Below are 27,347 nucleotides of genomic sequence, written 5' to 3'. Positions count from 1 at the left end.
ATTCAATTTACGTGGACTTTTTCTGTCAAAGATTTATTGCCAATGAAATGAGTTAATACACAAACACTAATGTAGAAAGCAAATAGCAGTTACATTTTTAATGTAAAAAAAGATCTCCCATTTTCTAAACACATAAATTCACACACATATTGTCCAGTCCTTGTGATGCCCATTTCTTTATCATTAATTTATACTTGTAAACAACCTGGTCTACCTGTACAATAGGAGCCCGTTACTTTAATTTATATGAACCATTATCTATACATTACAGGTTTACAAAGATAGATTTCAAACACATTGAAACTGTTCATAAATCATTGCAACTCCAGGCCCACTTCTTGAATACGTCTCAGCAGGCCAGTAAACTATTTATCATCTATTATACAGTGCATTCGGAAAGTATTCAGACCCCTTCCCTTTTTTCACATTTTGTTATGTTACAGCCTTATTCTAAAATGGATTAAATATTTGTTTTCCCTCAATCTACACAAAATACCCCATAATGACAAAGTGAAAATTGGTTTAGAATGTTTTGAAAATGTATAAAAAATAAAAAACAGAAATATCTTATTTACATAAGTATTCAGACCCTTTGCTATGAGACTCGAAATTGAGTACATGTACATATATATGTATTAAGACCCCTTGACTTTTTCCAAATTTTGTTACGTTTAGCCTTATTCTAAAATTGATTAAATCATTTTTCCACCTCATCAATCTACACACAATACCCTATAATGACAAAGCAAAAACTGTTTGCAAATGTATAAAAAATATAAAACTGAAATATCACATTTACATAAGTATTCAGACTCTTTACTCAGTACTTTGTTGAAGCCCCTTTGGCAGCGATTACAGCCTCGAGTGTTCTTGGGTATGACGCTACAAGCTTGGCACATCTGTATTTGGGGAGTCTCTACCATTGTTCTCTGCAGATCCTCTCAAGCTCTGTCTGTTGGATGGGGTGCGTCGGTGCACAGCTATTTTCAAGGTCTCTCCAGAGATGTTAGATCGGGTTCAAGTTCGGGCTCTGGTTGGGCCACTCAAGGACATTTAGAGACTTGTCCCGAAGGCAGTCCTGCGTTGTCTTGGCTGTGTGCTTAGGGTCGTTGTCCTGTTGGAAGGTAAACCTTCCCCCCAGTCTAAGGTCCTGAGCGCTCTGGAGCGCGTTTTCATCAAGGATTTCTCTGTACTTTGCTCCGTTCATCTTTCCCGCAATCCTGACTAGTCTCCCACCGTGCCACCACGTGCTTCACCGTAGGGATGGTGCCAGGTTTCCTCCAGACGTGACGCTTTGCATTCAGGCAAAATACTTCAATCTTGGTTTCATCAGACCAGAGAACCTTGTTTCTTGTGGTCTGAGACTCTTTAGGTGCCTTTTGGCAAGCAGGCTGTCATGTGCCTTTTAATGAGAAGTAGCTTCCGTCTGGCCACTCTACCATAAAGGCCTGATTGGTGGAGTGCTGCAGAGATGGTTGTCCTTCTGGAAAGTTCTCCTATCTCCACAGAGGAACTCTGGAGCTCTGTCAGAGTGACCATTGGGTTCTTGGTCACCTCCCTGGCCAAGGCCCTTCTCCCCGGATTGCTCAGTTTGGCCGGGCGGACAGATCTAGGAAGAGTCTTGGTGGTTCAAAACTTATTCCATTTAAGAATGATGGAGGCCACTGTGTTCCTGGGGACCTTCAATGCTGCGAAATTTTCTTGGTACTCTTCCCCAGATCTGTGCCTGGACACAATCCTGTCTCAGAGCTCTACAAACAATTCCTTCAATCTCATGACTTGGTTTTTGCTCTGACATGCACTGTCAACTGTGGGACCTTATAGACAGGTGTGTGCCTTTCCAAATCATGTCCAATCAATTTAATTTATCACAAGTGGACTCCAATCAAGTTGTAGAAACATGTCAAGGATGAGCAATGGAAACAGGATGCACCTGAGCTTAATTTAGAGTATCATAACTTATTTGCTATCTGTTTTTATTTTTTATTAAATATGCAAAAAAATGTAAAAACCTGTTTTCACTTTGTCGTTATGTGGTATTGTGTGTAGATTGATGAGGATGATAAAAAAAAAACATTTTAGAATAAGGCTGTAACGTAACAACATTCGGAAAATGTCAAGGGGTCTGAATACTTTCTGAATGCACTGTAAATAAGGGGTTAACCCTTCTACAGGTATGGGTTCACTTAGTTGCATAATAGGGCTAGTGGCAGAGTAGCTACAGTGGCTTGCGAAAGTATTCACCCCCCTTGGCATTTTCCTATTTTGTTGCCAACCTGGAATTAAAATWGATTTTTGGGGGGGTTGTATCATTTGATTTACACAACATGCCTACCACTTTGAAGATGCAACATATTTTTTTATTGTGAAACAAACAAGAAGTAAGACAAAAAAACAGAAAACTTGAGCGTGCATAACTATTCACCCACCCAAAGTCAATACTTTGTAGAGCCACTTTTTGCAGCAATTACAGCTGCAAGTCTCTTGGGGTATGTCTCTATAAGCTTGGCACATCTAGCCACTGGGATTTTTGCCCATTCTTCAAGGCAAAACTGCTCCAGCTCCTTCAAGTTGGATGGGTTCTGCTGGTGTACAGCAATCTAAGACATACCACAGATTCTCAATTGGATTGAGGTCTGGGCTTTGACTAGGCCATTCCAAGACATTTAAATGTTTCCCCTTAAACCACTCGAGTGTTGCTTTAGCAGTATGCTTAGGGTCATTGTCCTGCTGGAAGGTGAAACTCCGTCCCAGTCTCAAATCTCTGGAAGACTGAAACAGGTTTCTCTCAAGAATTTCCATGTATTTAGCGCCATCCATCATTCCTTCAATTCTGACCAGTTTCCCAGTCCCTGCCGATGAAAAACATCCCCCACAGCATGATGCTGCCACCACCATGCTTCACTGTGGGGATGGTGTTCTCGGGTGATGAGAGGTGTTGGGTTTGCGCCCACATGCATTTTGGCAAACACCAAATGCGTTTGCTTATTTTCTTCTTTAAGCAATGGCTTTTTTTCTGGCCACTCTTCCGTAAATCCCAGCTCTGTGGAGTGGACGGCTTAAAGTGGTCCTATGGACAGATACTCCAATCTCTGCTGTGGAGCTTTGCAGCTCCTTCAGGGTTATCTTTGGTCTCTTTGTTGCCTCTCTAATTAATGCCCTCCTTGCCTGGTCCGTGAGTTTTGCTGGGCGGCCCTCTCTTGGCAGGTTTGTTGTGGTGCCATATTCTTTCCATTTTTTTAATAATGGATTTAATGGTGCTACGTGGGATGTTCAAAGTTTTTTATCTTTTTTTATAACCCAACCCTGATCTGTACTTCTCCACAACTTTGTCCCTGACCTGTTTGGAGAGCTCCTTGGTCATCATGGCGCCACTTGCTTGGTGGTGCCCCTTGCTTAGCGGTGTTGCAGACTCTGGGGCCTTTCAGAACAGATGTGTATATATACTGAGATCATTTGACAGATCATGTGACACTTAAATAAAGTMCACCTGTGTGCAATCTAACTAATTATGTGGCTTCTGAAGGTAATTGGTTGCACTAAACCATATTTATGGGCTTCATAGCAAAGGGAGTGAATACATATGAATGCGTCACGTTTCAGATTTTTTGTCATTTTTTCATTTCACTTCACCAATTTGGACTATTTTGTGTATGTCCATTACATGAAATCCAAATAAAAATCTATTTAAATTACAGGTTGTAATGTAACAAAAAGCAACCCAAAGGAAGAGGTTCCTTTGTGAGACACCGTCTATAACATACGGCCATCCCAACATGGAATGTGTGTGTAATGAGCTTCCTGTGTGTTGCGTGCCCATTTCAACTTGCCAGCTTCAGAGAAATTCTAGGTTTGTTCAACTCCCCACATGCCTTTTCACCCTCACATCACGCCATTCAGCCAGGCCTTCCCCTGGAGGAGTGAGCTAACACTCCTCCCCAGACATCCCCTGCTTCTCTCCCACTGGGTAAAACAGGGGGAAAGGAAGGGAGGAGACATTCCATCATCCCTTCCCCCACTTCTCTTCTACAGTCTGGAGGAGGGAGAAGAGGAAGGAGGAACTGAGAGCCAGGTCTCCATTGTGTAAATGCTGTGAATAGCACGCTTGCCTAGGCAGAATGCGGGTGCCAATAGAATTTCACAGATTGCCTTACAGAAGGAGTGTTTTTAGAGGCGGAGCTGTGGACTGGCAAGCCTGAGCTCCTCCTTAGTATAGTGGTCAGTATCTCCTCCTGTCACACGGGGGCCGGGAGACCGGGGTTCAAAATCCTAGACGGGAGAGTACAGGCACAGTGTGACAAAGAAAACACGCTATTTTTCCCCATCTGCTGCAACAGAGACAAGGTTGCCCTAAATCTCAGCAATGTTTCCACGATAAAGCAAAAGACCAAACACCCTTCCCTGGTATGTATGGAACAAAATACTAATACATAGATGAAAAGGGAACAAGAGACCRGTAAAGATAGTTAGAATGGCATAAAGAAAATATCATTGTTAAGGAGTCATTCTAATTCAACTACAGATATTTCAAGTTTGGATCTGCAGCAAATACGTGAGTCAGTAAAATCCGTTTTAGAAGTAAATGTTCATCCCTTGACAACGCCACGCCTCGACTGACCCCTGCCAGAGATACATTGCATCACTAGGCAGGCCTTCACACAAACATGTATTCCCAGGCGTGATCTCTCCTCTCTCCTCTGCCTGCTGCATGAAGGGATGGAGTGTGTGTGTCCTTGTGTGTGTGAGAGAGTGAGCGACCCGTTTAAAGATTAACCACACCACCCCAGATGCTAGGCCAGGAATATACAGAACAAGGTGTGCTGCATCCTCTCCCAAACAATAGTCAAACAGAGCTCAAAAGAAGAGGCTGCATAGTTGCTTTAAGTCACCCTGGTCTCAGATCAGTTTGTACTGTCTTTCAAACTCCCATGGCCATTGTCGTGAGTTGGCAAGAAATCACAAACAGGTCTGAGACGAGGCTAGCTTGAAGTGAGGCTTATATCCCATTCAAACAGAGATAAGCCTTGCAGCTACAAGGATAGGTTGGTTACCATTCTTATCTGTTCTTGGAGCTGTAACGTTTTGTTCTATCAAAAAACTTAACCTCCAGGTCTTGTCATGGAAAGGTGTCTCTGGTGGAGTTATATGGGGAGCTTAGCTGAGCTGACGTTCCGTTTCAAGAACTTCTTGTTTTCAATCTCATTGAGTGAGATGGAGACGGAGCAGCGTGAGGGGTTCTCCCGTCTCTGGCTGATGCTGTCCATTATCGCATCCTTGATCACCTACAGCAGACAGAGAAGAAAGAGAGGGAGAGAGAGGGAGAGAAAGAGAGAGAGATAGAGAGAGAGAAGAAGAGAGGGAAGAGAGAGAGAAAGAAGAAGAGGGGAGAAAGGGAGAGAAGAGAGAGAGGAAAGAAGAGAGGGAGAGAAGAGAGAAAGAAAAGAAAGAGAGAGAGAGAGAGAGAGAGAGAGAGAAAGAAAGAGAGAGAGAAAGGGAGAAAAGAGGGAGGGAAAGAGAGAGGAGAGAGAGAGAGAGAGAGAGAGAGAAGAGAGAGAGGAGAAGAGAGAGAGAGAGAGAGAGAGAGAGAGAGAGAGAAGAGAGAGAGAGGGAGAGAGAGAGAAAGAAGAGGAGAGAAAGAGAGAGAAAGAAAGAGAGAGAGAGAAATAGAGAGAAAGGGAGAGAAAGAGAGAGAAAGAGAAAGAGAGAAAGAGAGAGAGAGGGAGGGAGGGAAAGAGATGGGAGTGAGGGGGAGAGACCAACATAAGATGATAGAGGAAACAGAACAGAGAAAATACAGTACTGAAAATACAGATCATACATCACATACTACAGGCTAATAATAAACTCATGTATATCACATTCTGTCTCTCCATCACAGCAGCAGTTACACACTGTCAACAACACCAGGCTGTGGTGAGATACACAGAGATTTGATGGGGAAACGGGAAAGTGACATTTTGTTCCAGAATAGTTTTTTAATTGAGGACTACGTTAATTTGCTTTAACTCGAGTGTTCCATTTGTACATGTGCATTTGCAGGGCACAACACAAAAGAAACCAAGCCAAGCATCATACAAGTTAGGCCTATAGATAAATAGGCAAATCTTATTTTACAGTGCGGGCCTTATGTTCAATTTTCTATTTAAATTTTTATTATTTGAGTACTCGAGTACTCGAAATAAAATAATGTGAGTACTCGAACAGTCATAAAAAAAAAATGCCCATCACTACGTGTGTGCGTGTGCACACCTGCATGCATGTGTGTGTACAGCTACGTACGTGTGTGCACGTGCATTTGCTTGTTTGTGTGTGTGTGAGACTCACCTCGATGTTGTTGAGCGTGTTAAACTCCATGAGGTCGTGGAGGCGGGTGAAGGCCTGGTTGGAGTACTGGAAGTTGAACGTGGAGTACGGACTCTCGGGGTCGTCGAAGACATCAAAGTCACCAAACTCCTTCTCTTTGTCCGTCTCTCGAGGGACTCCTGATGGATAATACAAAAAGAAGAGTGGTTGTTGTTATTTTAATGCACATATAATCTTTACAACTCACTCACAAAGCCTTTCTAAAATACAAATCAGAAAGACAGTAAAAAACAAAAACAATGACAGAGAGTCACCTCTGTGACTTATGTCAGGAAATAAATTCCAGCGTCCGTGTAGAGATGACGAAACAATGGCAGATACTGAAACGGAAAGATAGAGTGGAATTGGTAGAGGATAAAATCTCAAAGATAGTATTCTGCTGAAAGTAAGTTAAGAGACACAGTGGGGGGAGAAGGAGAGTGGGCATCCTACATGTTTAAACAACACTGTCCTACAATAGGTTGGAATTCTGCAATAGGTGGAATTTAAAAAAAAATCTGATACGTAGTAAGCCATATCCCATAGAGATGGAATGAACAACCAGTCAATACCTAAAATACCCTTTTTAAGTCATGAGATAAGTCTTTACAGTAATACTTAAGTTTTAAGTTGATAACAAGACAGTGAAGTTTATGTTCGAGAAGCCGTTTTATCTGATGAGCAGTTACTGTGGAAGTGTAAATATGTGATGTGAGAAAGTTTAAATTTAAACAGCAAACTAAACATTTCTTTGAGACAACAGTTTAATTTGGTAACCAGTTTATGAAAGGTATAAGGCACCTTGAGGGTTTGTGGTATATGGCCAATATACCTTGGCTAAGGACTGTATCCAGGGACTCCGCAGTGCGAACAAGCCCTTTGCCGTGGTATACTGGCCATATACCACAACCCCTTGTGCCGTATAGCCCTCCTGTCCTTTCCACGTATACTGTAGGCCTATGTCCCAATAAACAGTAGTTGTTTCCTCTTCTCATTTCCCTAGTGATAGGGAAAGATCCAAATGAAGTCACAGGTGGGATTTCACCTAGCTACCATGACAACATCCACCAATTCTGACATAAATCCCATTCATGGAATAGAGGAAGATGATGAAGCCATTGCAGTCATTAATGTAGCAATAGACAGATGGGTCATTAAGTAACAAAACCGATGTGTGTCGCAACCCTTCAGGCAAAACAGACGTGGTTGGCTCAATATCAAAGGATTGATGGCAACATGTAAGCTATATTTCTTCTCCAAAATTGTATTATAAAACAAATACATTTGCACAATGAGCACTTGCTGTCTCTCAAATACATTGTTACAGTTGTTGGTTAGCTAGCTAACAGATTTTTGCTATATTAGTATAGTCGTGACATGATAGCCATAAGACTGCTAAATAGTTAATAAATAAATAGTTAACCAAATGACTACCGATCGGTAGCACTCACGTCGGTAGCCATGAAGTGCTTTGAAAGGCTGGTCATGGCTCACATCAACACCATTATCCGAGAAACCCTCAACCCACTCCAATTTGCATACCGCCCCAACAGATGATGCTATCTCTATTGCACACTGCCCTTTCTCACCTGGACAAAAGGAACACCTACGTGAGAATGCTATTCATTGACTACAGCTCAGCATTCAATACCGTAGTGCCCTCAAAGCTCATCACTAAGCTAAGGACCCTGGGACTAAACACCTCCCTCTGCAACTGGATCCTGGACTTCCTGACAGGCCGCCCCCAGGTGGTAAGGGTAGGTAACACATCTACCACGCTGATCCTCAACACAGGGGCCCCTTAGGGGTGCTTGCTCAGCCCCCTCCTGTACTCCTTGTTCACTCATGACTGCACAGCCAGGCACAACTCCAACACTATCATTAAGTTTGCCGATGACACAACAGTGGTAGGCCTGATCACCGACAACGATGAGGCAGCCTATAGGGAGGAGGTCAGAGTCCTGGCCATGTGTTGCCAGGACAACAACCTCTCCCTCAACGTGATCAAGACAAAGGAGATGATTGTGGACTACAGGAAAAGGAGGACCGAGCATGCCCCCATTCTCATCGACGGGGCTGTAGTGGAGCAGCTTGAGAGCTTCAAGTTCCTTGGTGTCCACATCACCAACAAACTATCATGGTCCAAACACACTAAGACAGTCGTGAAGAGGGCACAGCAAAGCCTATTCCCCCTCAGGAGACTGAAAATATTTGGCATGGGTCCTCAGATCCTCAAAAAGTTCTACAGCTGCACCATCGAGAGCATCCTGACTGGTTGCAACACTGCCTGGTATGGCAACTGCTCAGCCTCCGACCGCAAGGCACTACAGAGGGTATTGCATACGGCCCACTACATCGCTGGGGCCATGCTTCTTGCCATCCAGGACCTCTATACCAGGCGGTGTCAGAGGAAAGCCTTAAAAATTGTCAAAGACTCCAGCCACCCTAGTCATAGACTGCTCTCTCTGCTACCGCACGGCAAGTGGTACTGGAGCGCCAAGTCTAGGTCCAAAACACTTCTTAACAGCTTCTACCCCCAAGCCATAAGAATCCCGAACAGCTAATCAAAGGGCTACCCAGACCCATCTTTTACGCTGCTGCTACTGTCTGTTTATTATCTATGCATCACTCAAAACTGAGTTTAAATGTATTTGGCTAAGGTCTATGTAAACTTCCAACTTCAACTATTTATATATATATACTACCGTTCAAAAGTTTGGGGTCACTTAGAAATGTCCTTGTTTTTGAAAGAAAAGCACATGTTTTGTCCATTAAAATAACATCAAAATGATCAGAAATACAGTGTAGACATTGTTAATGTTGTAAATGACTATTGTAGCTGGAAACGGCTGATTCTTATGGAATATCTGCATGGCGTACAGAGACCCATTATCAGCAACCATCACTCTGGTGTTCCAATGGCAGGTTGTGTTAGCTAATCCAAGTTTATCATATTAAAAGGCTAATTGATCATTAGAAAACCCTGTTGCAATTATGTTAGCACAGCTGAAAACTGTTGTCCTGATTAAAGCAATACATCTGGCCTTCTTTAGACTAGTTGAGTATCTGGAGCATCAGCATTTGTGTGTTCGATTACAGGCTCAAAATGGCCAGAAACAAAGAACATACACAATATATGATGCTGCTACTCTGTTCTTTATTTTACTCTTATTATTATTTATCCTGATGTCTAGTCACTTTAACCTGCCTTTATGTACATACAGTGGGGAGAACAAGTGTTTGATACACTGCCGATTTTGCAGGTTTTCCTACTTACAAAGCATGTAGAGGTCTGTAATTTTTATCATAGGTACACTTCAAATCAAATCAAATTGTGAGAGACGGAATCTAAAACAAAAATCCAGAAAATCACATTGTATGATTTTCAAGTAATTAATTTGCATTTTATTGCATGACATAAGTATTTGATCACCTACCAACCAGTAAGAATTCCGGCTCTCACAGACCTGTTAGTTTTTCTTTTAGAAGCCTCCTGTTCTCCACTCATTACCTGTATTAAATGCACATGTTTTGAACTCGTTACCTGTATAAAAGACACCTGTCCACATACTCAATCAAACAGACTCCAACCTCTCCACAATGGCCAAGACCAGAGAGCTGTGTAAGGACATCAGGGATAAAATTGTAGACCTGCACAAGCATGGGATGGGCTACAGGACAATAGCAAGCAGCTTGGTGAGAAGGCAACAACTGTTGGCGCAATTATTAGAAAATGGAAGAAGTTCAAGATGACGGTCAATCACTCTGTCTGGGGCTCCATGCAAGATCTCACCTCGTGGGGCATCAATGATCATGAGGAAGGTGAGGGATCAGCCCAGAACTACACGGCAGGACCTGGTCAATGACCTGAAGAGAGCTGGGACCACAGTCTCAAAGAAAACCATTAGTAACACACTACGCCGTCATGGATTAAAATCCTGCAGCGCACGCAAGGTCCCCCTGCTCAGCCAGCACATGTCCAGGCCCGTCTGAAGTTTGCCAATGACCATCTGGATGATCCAGAGGAGGAATGGGAGAAGGTCATGTGGTCTGATGAGACAAAATAGAGCTTTTTGGTCTAAAACTCCACTCGCCGTGTTTGGAGGAAGAAGAAGGATGAGTACAACCCCAAGAACACCATCCCAACCGTGAAGCATGGAGGTGGAACATCATTCTTTGGGGATGCTTTTCTGCAAAGGGGACAGGACGACTGCATCCATCCTCCGTTGAGGGGAGGATGGATGGGTCCATGTATCGCGAGATCTTGGCCAACAACCTCCTTCCCTCAGTAAGAGCATTGAAGATGGGTCATGGCTGGGTTCTTCTAGCATGACAACGACCCGAAACACACAGCCAGGGCAACTAAGGAGTGGCTCCGTAAGAAGCATCTCAAGGTCCTGGAGTGGCCTAGCCAGTCTCCAGACCTGAACCAATAGAAAATCTTTGGAGGGAGCTGAAAGTCCGTATTGCCCAGCACAGCCCCGAAACCTGAAGGATCTGGAGAGGTCTGTATGGGAGGAGTGGGCCAAAATCCCTGCTGCAGTGTGTGCAAACCTGGTCAAGAACTACAGGAAATGTATGATCTCTGTAATTGCAAACAAAGGTTTCTGTACCAAATATTAAAGTTTCTCTTTCTGATGTATCAAATACTTATGTCATGCAATAAAATGCAAATTAATTACTTAAAAATCATACAATGTGATTTTCTGGATTTTTGTTTTAGATTTCGTCTCTCACAGTTGAAGTGTACCTATGATAAAAATACAGACCTCTACATGCTTTGTAAGTAGGAAAACCTGCAAAATCGGCAGTGTATCAAATACTTCTCCCCACTGTATCTACCTCAAATACCTCATGCCACTGCACATTGATCTGGTACTCCCTGTATATAGCTTCATTCTTGTGTATTTTATTCCGTGTGTTACTATTTTTCTATTTATAATAATTTTTWAACTCTGCATCGTTGGGAATAGCTCGTAAGCAAGCATTTCACGTTAAAGTCTACACTCGTTATATTGAGCGCATGTGACAAATAAATTGTGTTTTGCGTTAAACACCTCAAAATAAGACATGGTATCAATAACAAGAGACAACTAGCTGAAACGAGCCGCCTACGATTTCCCGAATGGCAGCTTTTTGTCATTGTTGCTAGCTATCTGACCGCCTAGAATAACAACAACACACAGCCTTCAGCATTGTTTTCAGGCAACCCGTCTATAGATCATAACTAGGACCTTCAATTTTTCCCAAACATTTATGCTCACCAGGAAAAACACTGGGACAAAGTTAGAGCCTATAACACATTATAACACATTCTAGTTTATGGGCTTTAAACCAAGGCCTAGGGTGCGTCCAAAATGGACCCCATTTCCCTGTATAGTGCGCTACCTTTGGCAAAGGGAATTATTATCTGAATTATGTAAATTTGAAGATGTACAATTGAGTGGCCTTTATATGCTTTTAAAGTTAGGGCTCTGGTCAAAAGTAGTGCACTAATAGGATGCCATTTCAGATACAGCCTAGTTTTCCCTGATCCTACAGCCATACAGTAGTATCCCAGTTTCACCAGTCCTCACCGGGAGCTTTGAATTCCCTGAAGTTGATGTTGGCCAGTACAAAATGGATGACGGTGGGGCAGCACTTGTCTTCCTTGCGGGGTTTGAAGACATAACACTCCTTGAGGCCCTCACGGTCAAACACTTTGGGGTCGATCTTTGGGAAGGGAAGCTTGTTCATGCGAGCCCATTTCTCAGCTAGCAGGAGCTCCTTGACACACACACAGAACAGTAGATTGAAGAACAGACAAAAAACAGTCAATAAACGCACACACACACACACACTGTCATATAGATGTATTACATTCTCAAATGTCTTTGTAAAACAGAGTAAATCTTGGTCTAAATATATTGTTGTGCAGAGAGCTAAAATGAGCTTGTATATCCAATCCATTTTGTATCACGTTGTATAACATGAGTCAACTGAAAGAGAGTCTGTTTCACATGTTGTTAATGGTTGCCGTTCATACAAGGACTTATACATAGTTAGACATGACGGCCTCGTCGACCTGATAGCTAGTGAGGTGAGACAGACAGTAACAGTGCTTATTCACAACCATTCTATTGTCAGAGGAGGCTGGTTTGATGTTGATGTGTTTCCTTGCAAACCAAATAAGAGATTTTGTTGTGGGGGGAGCCCCGGAGGGAGGTGCTCATTTTGCAAATGCGTTGTTCTTTTGACTCCTACATGGAGCAGGTCTTTTCTGACACGTTGCTGAAATACCAGCACCTCGTGCCACGCCTGAACAGCCTTGGTTATCAGTGCAAACTTGTAGTATGGATATTTGAGAGTCTCGCCACGTACAGTGCATTTGGAAAGTATTCAGACCCCTTGACTTTTTCCACATTTTGTTATGTTACAGCCTTATTGTAAAATTGATTTAAAAAAACGTTTTTCCTCACCAATCTACACACAATACCCCATAATGACAAAGCAAAAACTGTTTTTTTAGGAATTTAGGCCAATACATAAAAAAAAAAAAAAGAAATATCACATTTACATAAGTATTCAGACCCTTTATTCAGTACATTGTTGAAGCACCTTTAGCAGCGATTACAGAGTCTTCTTGGGTATGACGCTACAAGCTTGGCACACCTGTATTTGGGGAGTTTCTCACATTCTTCTCTGCAGATCCTCTCAAGCTCTGTCAGGTTGAATGGGGAGCATCGCTGCACAGCTATTTTAAGGTCTCTCCAGAGATGTTAGATCATGTTCAAGTCTGGGCTCTGGCTGGGCCACTCAAGGACATTCAGAGACTTGTCCCAAAACCACTCCTGCGTTGTCTTGGCTGTGTGCTTAGGGTCGTTTTCCTGTTGAAAGGTGAACCTTCACCCCAGTCTGAGGTCCTGAGTGCTCTAAAACAGGTTTTCATCAAGGATCTCTGTACTTTGCTCCATTCATCTTTCCCTTGATCCTGACTAGTCTCCCAGTTCCTGACGCTGAAAAACATCCCCACAGCATGATGCTGCCACCACCATGCTTCACCGTAGGGATGATGCCAGGTTTCCTTTAGAAGTGATGCTTGGCATTCAGGCCAAAGTGTTCAATCTTGGTTTCATCAGACCAGAGAATCTTGTTTCTCATGGTCTGAGAGTCCTTTAGGTGCAAACTCCAAGCGGGCTGTCATGTGCCTTTTACTGAGGAGTGGCTTCCACTCTACCATAAAGGCCTGATTGGTAGAGTGCTGCAGAGATGGTTGTCCTTCTGGAAGGTTCTTCCATCTCCACAGAGGAACTCTGTCAGAGTGACTATCGGGTTCTTGGTCACCTCCCTGGCCAAGGCCCTTCTCCCCGGATTGCTCAGTTTGGACGGGCGGCCAGCTCTAGGAAGAGTCTAGGTGGTTCCAAACTTCCTCCTTTTAAGAATGATGGAGGCCACTGCGCTCTTGGGGACCTTCAATGCTGCAGACATTTATTGGCACCCTTACCCAGATCTGTGTCTCGACACAATCCTGTCTCTGAGCTCTATGGACAATTCCTTCAACCTCATGGCTTGGTATTTGCTCTGACATGCACTGTCAACTGTGGGACCTTATATAGACAGGTGTGTGCTTTTCCAAATCATGTCCATTCAATTGAATTTACCACAGGTGGACTCCAATCAAGTTRTAGAAACATCTCAAGGATGATCAATGGAAACCGGAAGCACCTGAGATTGATTGATGAGGACATTGTTTTTTAAAATCAATTTCAGAATAAGGCTGCGGAAAAAGGGCAGGGGTCTGAATACTTTCCGAATGCACTGTACATAGGCTGACAGTACRTGGCCTTCAGATTGCAGGCCTGTACAGGACAAAGGCAAAGCAGATAGTGAGGTACTGCTCCGTGTCAGCTGTCATGGGCAGCCTTGCTGGGTGGAGAAGAAGCTGCTTTCTGTATCCATAAGTGTCCATATATCCATGACCTATGAAATGTTTGAATCCTTCTCGACTGTAATGTAATTTGTGGATTCAAATAAAGTATTTAAAATGTGTGTGTGTGTGTGCAGTATGTTTGTATATACAGTATGTCTGTGCCTGTCTGCGTGTGTGTGTGTGTGTGTGTGTGTGTGTGTGTGTGTGTGTGTGTGTGTGTGTGTGTGTGTGTGTGCGTGCTTGAATGTGTGTGCGTTGCTCACCTTAAAGGGTGGGCTGGAGTCACTGGGACGGGCTGAGAAGTCGAAGGAGATGATGAGGTCGACGCCACGCTGCGGCCGCAGGATGAGTGGGTACGGGAGGTTATAGGTCAGACCACTGTCCACTATGTGGATCTTCTTACTCTTCACGTCCAGCGGCTCGTAGATGCGGTCAAACTCATCTGGGTCTGAGGAGGACCGCAGTAAGGGGACAATAAATAATGTCATCATCTATCAAATCAATCACCCATTCTCACAAATAGTCTATAATAGTMATTCAAAGCCTTGATTTGATAGTTGATGTATTCCTTTACCCATCTACATAGAGATGGGTTAATGGGTCTGAACAGTCTAACAGGTTTCCAATCTTAGACAATCATGGTGATAGACTTGTTACAGACCTTTGGCTGTTAACCCGCTGACCCACCCACTCAAACCCCCCGTTAAACTGATCTCAGACCTGTGACAGCGTCCTGTTCCTCCTCCAGGTTGTGGTGTGTGAATGATCTGTTGTTGAAGGGGGAGAAAGGCATGGAGGAGTTGAGGTTGAGCCCCAGCATGAAGTTGTGCACCTTGCCCGCTCTGCCCTCACGGGTGTTGAAGAGGGTGGACTCCCCCACCAGGGAGGTGAACATCCTGCTGGTCCAGCTGGCCTGGGCATTACGCTGGAGCTCTTCCTCTGCCTCCTGGTTTTCTGTTCCACCCGCTGGGGGGGAGGATGGAGGAGAGGGGGATGAGGAGATGAGGATGAAAGGAGGATGAGGAGGGGAGAAATGGGGATGTCACTACCACAGCCCTAAGACACACAACACACCCTTTCTCTCTCGTAGACCGTACCTTTTCTTGGCTCGTCCTCATTTTCATGCGTCTCTTCACCCACAATGTGCTGAGGCTTTATTTGCTCTGAAAAACAGTGACAACATTCATGTGAAAACCAAACCCTCACTCAGTATCCAACTTAATCTTTTCACTGTACTTTAGCATGTGACAAAAAAACTTGAACTGACTCACTATCCACAGTATGAGCTTGCTGACAGGACTTCCACATTCCCTGTGTAGTTTCACAACAACGTACAGAGTACTGTACGTTGGTGTGACTGTGAACTACCATGGAGTTCTCAGTGAATGTGCTTACCAACAGTTCGTTTTCGCAAGACATTAAAGTGCCATTAGAGTTGCTAAGAAAATTTCAGCGAGACAACGCAAAGGCGAAATCTATTAACGCCAAGATAATGGAATTCAATGCCCTTGACAATCAACCGTTCTCTGTCATGGGTGATGTTGGCTTTCGTCGACTTTTCGAGCACCGGTACACATGTTGCCCTACCGGAGTTACACGGTAATAGCGCCACTGCTATTAGTTTCACAACATACTATGAAACTCCGTTTGGATCTTTGTGTGTCAAAAAAGATAAATGTAAAATAATACTATTTGACGCGTTAATTAAGCTTTTAATTTGACACGTCAAATAACACAGTTCTATTATAGAATGTTGTGTGTTCTGAATTTGCATGTGTAAGCCAAGCGACACCACTACTATTAGTAGCACTGTCAAAGCCATACAAAAAGCCTGCAAACAAGCAAACACCGGCCACAAATGATGTGTTTACAATACCGCGATGGTAATAAAACATTATTTGTTTGACCGCAACTTCTGGGGTACCTAGCTAGCACCAAAAAAACAGCCTGAAAACAATGACCAGTAAAAACGGTATTCATTTTCATTAGTCTTAGCAATGATTTCGGAATCCTTGTGAGTAAGTATTAGCTAGGTAGCCACTTGTTGTTCGCCTATTGAAATTGAGCCTATTGAAATTGAACTTCAGTTCATGAAAATAAATAGCTAGCCAGCTACTTAACCCTGTTGCCCAAAGCCCAACATTATAAGCAGCCAGCTAGCTTCATCTGGCTAGTGAGGCTCGACCGGACCGGGTTATGTGTTGTGAAGCTAGCCACAATAAGGATTGGGCACAATAGTGTAATTTGCAGTTTGCCTTCAATATAAAAGTACCTCTTTGAAAGTGATGCAGAAGGTTACAATTTGTGGAATCATGCCATATTTAGACTAGATAATGTTAAACAAGGTTGGAATGTGAAGCAATGAAATGGGGTATCAGTCTACTCGGTGACACCCACAGAACACAACTGTGAAGAGTTTGCGCAAATATTAGCGTTGTAGCTCTTATCACGGGACTGTAACTGTGTGAAATCACCTCCCCAGTCAGCATATTGCGTGTATTGACATTCATATTGCACTGAACAGCTTTACCTAAGGACTGGGGATCAATGAAATGGGGTATCAGTCTACTCAATACCCAAGCAATTCTTTCCCAACATCCTCCTCAGAGTTATCAGACTCCAAAACATCCACACACTATTGTTTTTCCTCAGGAACAATGTTCAATACACATAGGTTGACAATAAATGTGGCTCAATTCACAGTTGTTTCAGAGTCCCGCAATGAGAGCTACAACGCTAATGTTCTCTGGGTGTCACTGAATAGACTGATACCCCATGTCATTGATCCACAATCCATACGTAAGGCTGTACAGTGAAATAAGTATGCCCCAATGCAATTCTAAAATATAATACATCCTGCGTTATTTCAACAGATTTTTGTYAAATAAAAAAATTATTATCTTGTTGATTTTCAAACCTAGTCATATTAGCAACCCATGCTAGTTCTTGTATCTTTAGATCTCCCCTCTTTCTAATTTCGAATGGATATTTTAATCTTGGTCACATGAAACCACTCGCATGTGCGGTGAGTTTTTGACAACAGTGTTTTCCCGCTAACTGCATTATGGAACGAACATTCGCACGTAGCCTACTGCCTTTTGTGCATTACTGCGCTTACAAATGTGAAGAAATAATAGTTTAGTAACAATTTAAGCTAAATGTTCTGATCGGTTGCATCAGCCTCATTGCTTTTAAAAATAGTTTTTTGTAGCCTAGGCCTACTTCAAGCCTGTCAAACTCAATCCATGGAGGGCCTAGTGTCTGCAGGTTTTTGGTTTTTCCTTTCAATTAAGACCTAGACAACCAGGTGAGGGGAGTTCCATAGTAATTAGTGACCTTTAATTAATCAGTTAAGTACAAGAGAGGAGCGAAAACCAACAGACACTCAGCCCTCCATGGAATGAGTTTGACACCTGAGGTCTACTGGTTGTATGAATTTGGGATCTATCATCCAAAAACTGACCCAGAGTGTTTGGAATAGGACATTTCTTTTTCGCACATTATAACAAGCTGACCAATAGAATATGTAAACTTTACTACTATGGGAGATAGTAGATTGACATAGGCTAGTGATTTTGCTGCTTGTTACTCATCTTGTTGGTTGAGTAAAAGTATATGTGGCAGTTATTCTAACATCTTCAATGTGCACATCAGAATTCAGTAAGGACCCACACTGTTGTATCCTCGATTTGCATGTTCTGTTTAGATGAATTACCATAATCTAAATGTGATTTGTCATTCTGAGCACCGTGGGTAGACACCCTAGTCAGGTTACGCACACAATGCATATAGTACATTTGTCAAATGTATGGTCAATTAAAATACTGCCGGTCAAATGTCCTGCGCCACATTTTCCTAACAGAAACCATGACGCGCACGTATGCACGCACAGAGCATGCATTTAAAGAGACAGAGAGACAAAGGTAGGTTTTGTACGATGGTTGGTCAGAATCTTACCAAGCTCCTCTTCCATGGTGGTACCTCCAGTGGTCCCTTTGACCCCCATGACCCGGTTGAAGAGGATGGAGAAAGCACTGCCCCACACCCCTAGAAGAGACACAGCATACAACTTTGTGTATGTAGTCAAATGCGTATCTAGTCTATGTTTGTGAGTTTGTGCTCATGTATGTATGCCTGTATGAAAGCTCAGGTGCATATCGTACTGTGTATAGTGTCTTAATTTGATCACCTTGTTGCAGGAGAACTTTCCTGCAATGCAGGAAATTTTAAAACATAGTGTATTTGAGGTTTAAAAAGGCTTCTGATGTTTATAATTTCCACTTTGAAATTTCCAACATGACATCAAACCCTACAAAAATGTCCATTAATTATAATCTGCATAATAAATCACATTTCCTGTTGCTGCATGATTATTTTCCTGGTTCAAATTAAGATCCTACATCTGTACTGAATGTGCAGCCAGTCTTACCCATGAGGAAATGCAGGGGGTTCTCCTCGTACTGTCTCACCACGCTGCCCATGAAGAACTTACTGCCAAACAGGCCCGGGGACATGAAGGTACCATACTTGGCCATGCCAATCTCGTACGGGGTAAACTCCACCCAGTCTGCTCGTCAAAACACACAATAGAAGAAATATGACACATCTATTAGTAATAATGATACAGACGATAAGTGGTCTTGTACTGTAGAATTAGCCTTGTGAAACCAGACTGACAGCTGTATAATCAGCTTCACTCCAATTACTGTTGGGACAGTGTTTTAGCTCAAATGGCTGCTACTGTGTATCAAGCTCACGGAAGCCTTCCAATGGTGGAAACTAGCTGAGTTAACCCAATACAAGGTTATTATAACCATATCACATTAGGGCCCTTGCTTGCAATGCAAAGCAAAGCAATTTACTATAATATCATAATTAATACCCAAACACTGAAGCTTTCCCATTTATGGTTAACCTTACAAGAACTTTGATGAATTGACTCTCAGTAAGGCTGGGCGATATATTGTGAATATCGGTATTCATGTATGGACCCACATACCGATATAATTTTTTTTACAATACAGTCTATAAAAATTTATTTTTATACAGTACTAAATAAATTGGACTACTTTCACTGTCCGTTTTGTTCTCATTTAGTTGAGAACAAAACAGTCAGCATGGAAAAAGCCTATTAAAATCAAATAGAATTGATTTGTTGCCATTCTAGGGTCATGCACTAATCATTTAGAACCTTTTATTTAGAAACATAAAATACCGGCATACTGTCAAAATTGCTAATAAAATATTGTGATGTGATATTTTGGTCGCAACTCCCAGTCGTCATACTTCAGGGTATTACCATTTTCATGTCTACATCCTATACCTAAGTGTCTGTGAACCATTGAATCTTTAAGGTGTGTCCTCTCCCTTTTTAGAACTAATGTCACTCACTGCTGTGTCTATTTCAGTTTCCCTTGATGACAGAGTCAGACAGAGATGGATCAGCGTGAGTATCTGTACTAGTGAAACTGACACCGATGGGAATGTTTGCGCAATAATTCAGCATGTTCCACACCCGCACACAAACACGCACACAGTGCACACACCCACAGGCGCGTACACACACACAGCACACAAACACAAACACACACGTTAGGACGTGACACTAGCCCTGGGTAAACACTACCATAACCTGTATTCAAATGGCTCAGACTCAAACGCAAAGATGACAATAATTACATGCATGCCTGCAGTCATTCAGAAATGAACTTGGTTCATTCATTCGTTAATTTGTTTGTACTTTCATTCATTCAAAGATTCCAAAGTCACAGCTAATTTGCTTGATTCCATGATTCCAATATTGGGTGACTAACGATACACAACAGTGCATGGTCCACAGTTTCTGTTAGAGTTAACTAGCTACATCCCTGGGTCAGTGTTTCCCAACCCTGGTCCTCCAGTTCCCCCAACAGTACACATTTGTGTTGTAGCCCTTGAAAAACACACCTCGTTCAGCTCATTGAGGGGTTGATGATTAGTTGCCCAGGGTTACTGTTGGGGGTACTGGAGGACCAGGGTTACTGTTGTGGGTACTGGAGGACCAGGGTTACTGTTGGGGGTACTGGAGGACCAGGGTTACTGTTGGGGGTACTGGAGGACCAGGGTTGGGAAACACTGATGTAAATGGTAACCCATCAGATAAGGAGCTGTGACAACACATTGACAGATGGAACCAACCAACACCAAAGTCAGTTCTGTATCACTGGGTCATTTACATATTATCCAGGAAAGTAAATAAAATTAAACAAATGCAGCCATAAACATAGTATCTGTTCACATTGACACATGGCTCCACAATGGGAAGGCCATGCAGTGTACCGCTCCAAAGATGCATACTGCTTCAAAGTTGTCTGCCTATCTTTCCCTTCATTTCAGGCAGACATGAGTCCTGTAGCTGGATCTGCTCAACCGAAAGCGTGGGAGGTGACTTATCTAGGCGTTACAACACTTTAAGAAGTGTACTTGAAAAAGATGCCTTGCTTGAACTTCCTTCCGTCTGTTCTAAACTGGTAGTATGATGGATGCGTTGGAAAATAACCCATTAGAAACGCGTGGATCAAAAAAATTGAGAGTCTTCCTTTCAGTCTTACCAGCGAACATGAGTTCTGAGACGTCTGGCTTGACGTGCAGACAGGTGAAGAGAGGCATTGGGCTCTGACCCTCGCTCACAGTCTTCTGCATGTGGCTCAGCTTGAAGTCCATCCTCTGGAGAGAGAGAGAGAGGTTGTTCTTACACTCCCCAAAAAGTGAAGTGGATATAGTTGTGTATGCCTGTATGGATAAAGTTGTGTATGGATTCCTACATTCCTATATCAAATGTAAGCACCTCACTGACTCTGTCACCATGAGTTCCCTGTCCTAATAGAGTCATAACAGAGGTTTGTAGTAGGGCTGTACGATCTATAGAATTTATATGATTAATTACAATTTATATGATTCATTCCAAGCCCCTCTCCGTGCCACTCACAGCAACAAAGACGAAAGATCACTTTTTCCTCTCTGATAACAAGCACTTTCAAACTCACTATTTGCTTTTGAAGTTTAGTCCAACAGAATCTGTCGATTCCCCTTCTAATGATACCCYTGTCTCAACTCCCAAAATTTAGAACGGAGCAGACCCTATTAAAACAGGAGTATCAATGAACATGATTATGGAAAATGCTCAGTTTCTGTCGAGCGCAGTCACATAGTGTTGTGTCCTAGTTGTCTAGTCTGTGTTTTATAAATGTGCAATGAGCATAAAAATAATCATTTATATAAGAAATTGGCAACTCGTTCTCATTCTGAGAAATAAGCATCTTATCCAGGTAGGCCACTTGACTTCAACATCTAAACAAAGTGAACAGGCTGTTGTTCAAAGTTGGAGACGGACAAGATGGTGTGTTCATAACAGTTGAACTGTTCTACCTTGTTAGCACCAAATAGATCCAAGTTGGCTAGACTTGAAATATGAAGATTAGCTGGCTACTCACTAGCACATGGGCTTATGCTTCAGAGAGTATTTATGAAACCTGTGTTCATTTTCTATAATGCCTGCTACAAGAAGTTGGTCATTATTTGTGAATGGTTCTGGGTAAAATTGTAACAAAGGGGGCATATTTCCAAAGCTTATATAGAGAAAACATTTAAACAAAAAAATATATACAGTACCAGTCAAAAGTTGACACACCTACTACACATTCAAGGATTTCTTTATTTTTATATTTTCTACATTGTAGAATAATAGTGAAGACATCAACTATGAAATAACACATATGGAATCATGTAGTAACCAAAAAACGGTTAAACAAATCAAAATGTATGTTATATGCCAAGAGTGTGCAAAGCTGTCATCAAGGCAAAGGGTGGCTACTTTGAAGAACCTCAAATTTAAAATGTATTTTTATTTGTTTAACACTTTTTTGGTTACTACATGATTCCATATGTGTTATTTAGTAGTTTTGATGTCTTCACTATTATTCTACAATGTAGAAAATAGTACAAATAAAGAAAAACGTGGAATGAGTAGGTGTGTCCAAACTTTTGACTGGTACTGTGTGCATATATATATATATATATATATATATATATATATATATATATTATTATTTTTTGAATCGCGCATGAATTTGAAAAAAATCTAGATATGATTTTTAGGCCATATCGCCCAGCCGAAGTTCGTATACAATATTCTGTGACAAAGTCACCGTTTTTTTCACCTTTATTTAACCAGGTAGGCCAGTTAAGAACAAGTTGTCATTTACAACTGTGACCTGGCCAAGATAAAGCAAAGCAGTGTGACAAGAACAACAACACAGAGTTACACATGGGATAAACAAACGTATAGTCAGTAACACAATAGAAAAATCTGTATACAGTATGTGCAAATGAAGTAAGGAGAAACACAGATGTAATTTACTGATAATAAAGGCAGGTTAGGGCCTCGGTCAAAGGAACACAATGGCTGGTATTGAAGACGGTACACTAATATCATTACTTTGTTGATATCACATTTGCTGATATCGCACCCATATCTCACCCCGGGCATGAGCGTCTCTCCGATGAGCATGCCGAAGATGTCGGTGAAGGTGACGGGCTGCCCAGCAGCCTTCTTTCTCCACAGGGCCTTGATGTAGCGCTTGATGTTCTGGGGCAGCAACAGCCTCAGTGGGTTACTGCTCACACACCTCATCAGCTCCTGGTTGATCTCCCCAGGACCCTTACCCTTAGGGAACTCAGGGTGCGAGTACAGCGCAGACATGTACCTGGTGGGGAGAGAGGGGAGAGAGAGAGAAAGAGTGAGAGAGAAAGGAGAGAGGGGGACACAATCACTTTCTGTGTATAATAACATTATTACTTGGTCAGTTTTCGTACTAGCATAGGAATGGTAGTTATAAACAGTTGAAGTATGTTGCTCTCCAATGATCTTATAAGTACAGTGGAATGAAAGCAGTGTTCCTACTAACCAGGTAGATCCAGAAAGTCCAGCCACGTAGGTAGCGCAGTCCAGAACTCCAGACTCATACAGAGCCTTCATCACTCCAGAGAAACACACCATGGCTCGGAACCCTCCCCCTGACCCCACGATGGCGATTGTAGGGACCTGTATAGACACACACGTGTATACAGGCACACATGCATGCACACACACATGTGCGGGCGTACAAATATGCACACAAACATACACAAAATGACAAGGCACGTGTCAGAGATCACTACTCTCATTGTGAATCATCTTAGCTGATTTTGTCTGTATATCTCCCTTTTGAACCAGCAATAAAACTCCCTTCTCTACTTGACACTTGAGATACACTGAAAAATGCATAGAAGGCCTCAGTTTCAACTATGTTTATGGTTGTACCTCTCTTAATGAGGTCGGGAGGCGTTGTCCTTTCTCCATGTTGAGTAGTTTCTTGATGCCCAGCATCACCCGGTCTCTGCGTGCCTGTCTGAACAGCTTCTCCTGGTCACACAGGGCCATGCTGAACCGCAGGTCTGTGGATGAACTGGAGGAGATGAGGGAGACAAACGGACATGTCAGTAAGCTTTAGATTAAATCTCCACAAAGAGAATGACGTCAACGCTCCCGGCTAAAAAATTTAAATTAATTGAAGCACCCATTGTCAGTTATACATACCACACCTCTAACGACATCTCCAAGTACACCTTGGTTAACTAAGGAAACAAGATAGAGGAAGTTTTTGATGAGATTTACAAGGACTGGGTTTTTAGACAGGGTTTAGTGCTGTGACACAGTATGTATTTGATGGAGGCTATGTGGACAACATCAACTGTCTTGTGCTTTCTATGCAATCTGTAAAATTGAATAAGACTGACCTACCTTGCCAATGGGGAATGGAACCACTTCTGGTTGTCCCACTTTGAGTTTAGCAATGGAGTACGAGGCCATTCCCAGGGTCTCATCCATGACATAGTTAGCATCCATCAATGTCAACTGAAATAGCAAATTCACAAACAATGAAATACAAAAAATTACATTTATCTTGATAGATGGTTCCCAACATAGGGTTTCTTGAAAGCAAAAGTATTGATGCCTACTTAACTGAAGTTACTATCTTACTGCAAAGAAAGAATACATCATGCTTGAAGGTGTCTAGCCATAGCTTGCTGGGTTATGTAGTGTAATGTAGCTCAGTTCAAAGTGTAGTGTTAACCTCTAGAGTGTTTTCCTGATTGGGGTCCAGTATGAACTCAAAGGTCTCGTTCCATATGGGGTTGATGTCATTGTCAATGTGCCGCGTCCGTTTTCTTGAGTCTGGAGTGGTTGGGATGAACAACTCCACGTAGGGGTCTGGAGTGTCCACTGTTCTTAGAAATACACACAGAACCACACACACAGACAGTGTGATTGAACATGAGAAAAACCACAGGCACTGAAAAAGCAACATCACCTCATCTCTCAAACACACCTACACACTCACAACACTGTAATGTGGACACAGTGAGTAATCTTGAACAGATGGAGGAACTCACAAAAGTCTCCCAGGGTAGAACCCTTGGTCACCTTCTCAGCTCGTACCACAGTCACTTTGAACTTATGGGAATACTGGTGTTCCACCTGCAGAAGCAATACAACAGAGAGGAAATCCCATTATAATCTTGAAGAATGGAGACTTTCCAGTAAGTCATTCTGCTTCCCAGATAGGAGGCGTCCAGACTGGATGCAAATGACTGGACAAAATATATCCAATAGCTCAAGCAGAACATTCATAGAATTTAACCAGCTTAAACAACAGCCTGAAGTACTAGTACAGTGAGTAACACGTATTGTGTGTGTGTGTACATGTCTTCATCTATCTCTTTGATTAGCTGTGTGTGACTCATTTAACACAGTAACAATTTGATAACAGGACATACAAAATGTCAAATGGTTTGTCTGTCTATAATGTCCTGACAATGACAACATGATGTTTACTTACCACAATGTACTGATAGGGATCTATAGAAGACATCTTCAGGAGCCAATCACGGTACTTTGAGGGAATCAGGTGACCTTTAGATTTGGAAGACCCTTCTGAATAAAATTGGATAGGAAACACATTTTACTAACACAGGACACTGACAACATCAATGTTCAGGAGAAGAAATTAAGATCACTATTGGTCAATTGCACAAGATCCAACCAAAATTTGACTTCCACTTTTAACCCAACCCCTCCGAAAGACACAATACTAATTTTTGGAGAGGTGCGGGGGGGCGCCACACTGTGCGCCTGGGGAGCTGTTGTCATGTCTTCCTCAAGCGCACAAGAGCAGGCAATGGCATCTAGGATTTGATACCAGCAACGCTACGGTTGCCAGCTCACTTTCCGCTAGATTTTTCCCATCTGACCTGGGATTTGAACTAGCAACCCTCCAGTTGCTGAGTCGCCTCGCTAACTGGTAGGCTACCTGAACATGAAATCATATTGACCTCCAGGACATGTTTCAGTTTACACCTTCAAACATTACAGTAGTGCTTTTGTACAATATGTAAGTTGTTGTCATGATACAGAAACGTTGAATCCATATTTGATTTGGGTCAACAAAAAATAGGTTATAGCAATGCAATYAGCTTATTCGAACTGACTGATACATTTTCTACGTTCTCTCCATTATCACAGTCTGCCCAATTCTCAGTTAGATTTGGAGATATGCAACACTGTGTTCAGCAGAAATTTGACATTTCAATGTCCTTTTTTAGACCCCGTCCATACCCCAGCAAGTACTAAAACCATACATTTAGATGGTAGTTGGCCTACCTTACCGGTCTAGCTGACTACCATGTAATTAACACACACCTTTTTTGTGCTGCTGACTACTATGATTTCAGTGGTGTAAAGTATTTAAGTAAAAAATKGTTTAAAGTACTACTTAAGTAGTTTTTAGGGTATATGTACTTTAGTATTTATATTTTTGACTACTTTTACTTCACTATAGTCCTAATGAAAATATTGTACTTTTTACTCCATATATTTTCCTTGACACCCAAAAGTATTCGTTATATTTTGAATGCTTAGCAGAACAGGGAAATGGTCCAATTCCCACACTTAACAACAGAACATCCCTGGTCATCCCTACTGCCTCTGACCTGGTGGATCATTAACCACACATGCTTCGTTTGTAAATTATGTCTAAATGTTGGAGAGTGCCCGTGGCTATCTGTAAATTAATAAAAAATGAAAATTGTGCCTTCTGGTTTGCTTAATATTTTAACCTTTATTTAACTAGGCAAGTCAGTTAAGAACAAATTCTTATTTACAATGACTGCCTACAATGACGGCAGAAGGAATTTGCAACGACTCATGCTTTTACTTTTGATACTTAAGTGTATTTTAGCAATTGCATTTACTTTTGATACTTAAGTATATTTTAAACCAAGTACTTTTAGACTTTTACTCAAGTATAATTTTACTGGGTGACTTTCACTTTTACTTTAAGGTATCTTTAAGGTATGACAACTGGGTACTTTCCCACCACTGTATGATTGTTTACATTCTCTAGCCTAAACAAAAAAAGGCATACTACTGAATATTAGCCTGTAGTAAAAAAATGCCGAAAAGCCTGCAGTTGATTGACAATTTGTAAAAGTGTAGTGATGAGTTTTAAAGCATTTGGTCTATAGCCTACGTCGATTTAACTCTTTTAAAATTACTCTCAGTTTTCTATCGACTAGGCTACTCACAGAAGCCTATTTTACACTAAAACACTGCCATAAACAAAACTTGTGTACCACTAGCACTATATAGGACGCCGTGCATCCGCGCATATACAGGGCTAGCGCACCGCCAGAACTGATGTGGACAGGTAGCCAACCAACCACTCTCACTTTTAAAAGGTAAATATTGAAGAAGTTACGAACCTCATAATGTGTTATAAATGTAGGCTATCATTATCATCATTACTTGAGTAAAGTTCTTAATCGAAATATAAGCTCACCTTTAACGAATGTCAAGTCATGAGTCAAGTTTACCGCATTCCTTCAAGTGCACTGCCAGTTTGAAACTGCCCTCGAGCACTGCTTGGATGTTGTGACTACATGGTATAAAGCTACGGAGGAGCTTTACCATTGAAGTACCGCGAGAGTTTGGACGTTTTCGGGTACGTTCGTAAATGAA

General features: G+C 42.1%; 1 protein-coding gene across 3 annotated transcripts; it reads right to left on the bottom strand.

Moving 5' to 3' along the window:
- Positions 1-14: 14 nt before the first annotated feature.
- On the bottom strand, positions 15-27,253 carry pla2g4aa (phospholipase A2, group IVAa (cytosolic, calcium-dependent)). 3 transcript variants are annotated; one of them, XM_024010447.2, is made up of 18 exons: positions 27,169-27,253; positions 25,171-25,265; positions 24,725-24,809; positions 24,406-24,554; positions 24,072-24,185; positions 23,868-23,905; positions 23,592-23,736; positions 23,197-23,333; positions 22,770-22,995; positions 20,842-20,956; positions 18,681-18,818; positions 18,209-18,298; positions 15,349-15,414; positions 14,972-15,217; positions 14,515-14,699; positions 11,919-12,108; positions 6,325-6,482; positions 15-5,282 (listed from the first exon to the last, which is right to left on the bottom strand). In XM_024010447.2, the coding sequence occupies exons 2-18, from the start codon at positions 25,201-25,203 to the stop codon at positions 5,142-5,144; spliced, it is 2,256 nt and encodes a 751-aa protein (XP_023866215.1). In that variant the 5' UTR covers positions 25,204-25,265; positions 27,169-27,253; the 3' UTR covers positions 15-5,141. The 3 variants fall into 3 exon arrangements, with proteins under 3 accessions (XP_023866215.1, XP_023866216.1, XP_023866217.1); XM_024010448.2 differs by having other exon boundaries at positions 25,171-25,262; positions 27,169-27,247; XM_024010449.2 differs by lacking the exons at positions 25,171-25,265; positions 27,169-27,253 and having other exon boundaries at positions 24,406-24,559; positions 24,725-24,810.
- Positions 27,254-27,347: the final 94 nt, after the last annotated feature.

Source organism: Salvelinus sp. IW2-2015, linkage group LG19, assembly GCF_002910315.2.
Source record: "Salvelinus sp. IW2-2015 linkage group LG19, ASM291031v2, whole genome shotgun sequence".
In the NCBI taxonomy this organism is placed as follows: Eukaryota; Metazoa; Chordata; class Actinopteri; order Salmoniformes; family Salmonidae; genus Salvelinus; species Salvelinus sp. IW2-2015.
The sequence above is the reverse complement of the archived record's forward strand: the minus strand, read 5'-3'. Positions and strand labels throughout refer to the sequence as shown.

What these genes read in the sequence shown, in the direction of transcription:
- pla2g4aa (XM_024010447.2), bottom strand. Translation starts at nt 25,203, where the DNA reads ATGTCTTCTATAGATCCCTATCAGTACATTGTG. An exon ending in TCCCGACCTCATTAAGAGAG is followed by an intron (nt 23,334 to 23,591) that starts GTACAACCATAA and finishes GTGTCTATACAG; the next exon opens with GTCCCTACAATCGCCATCGT. An exon ending in CTCAGAACTCATGTTCGCTG is followed by an intron (nt 18,819 to 20,841) that starts GTAAGACTGAAA and finishes TTTGACGAGCAG; the next exon opens with ACTGGGTGGAGTTTACCCCG.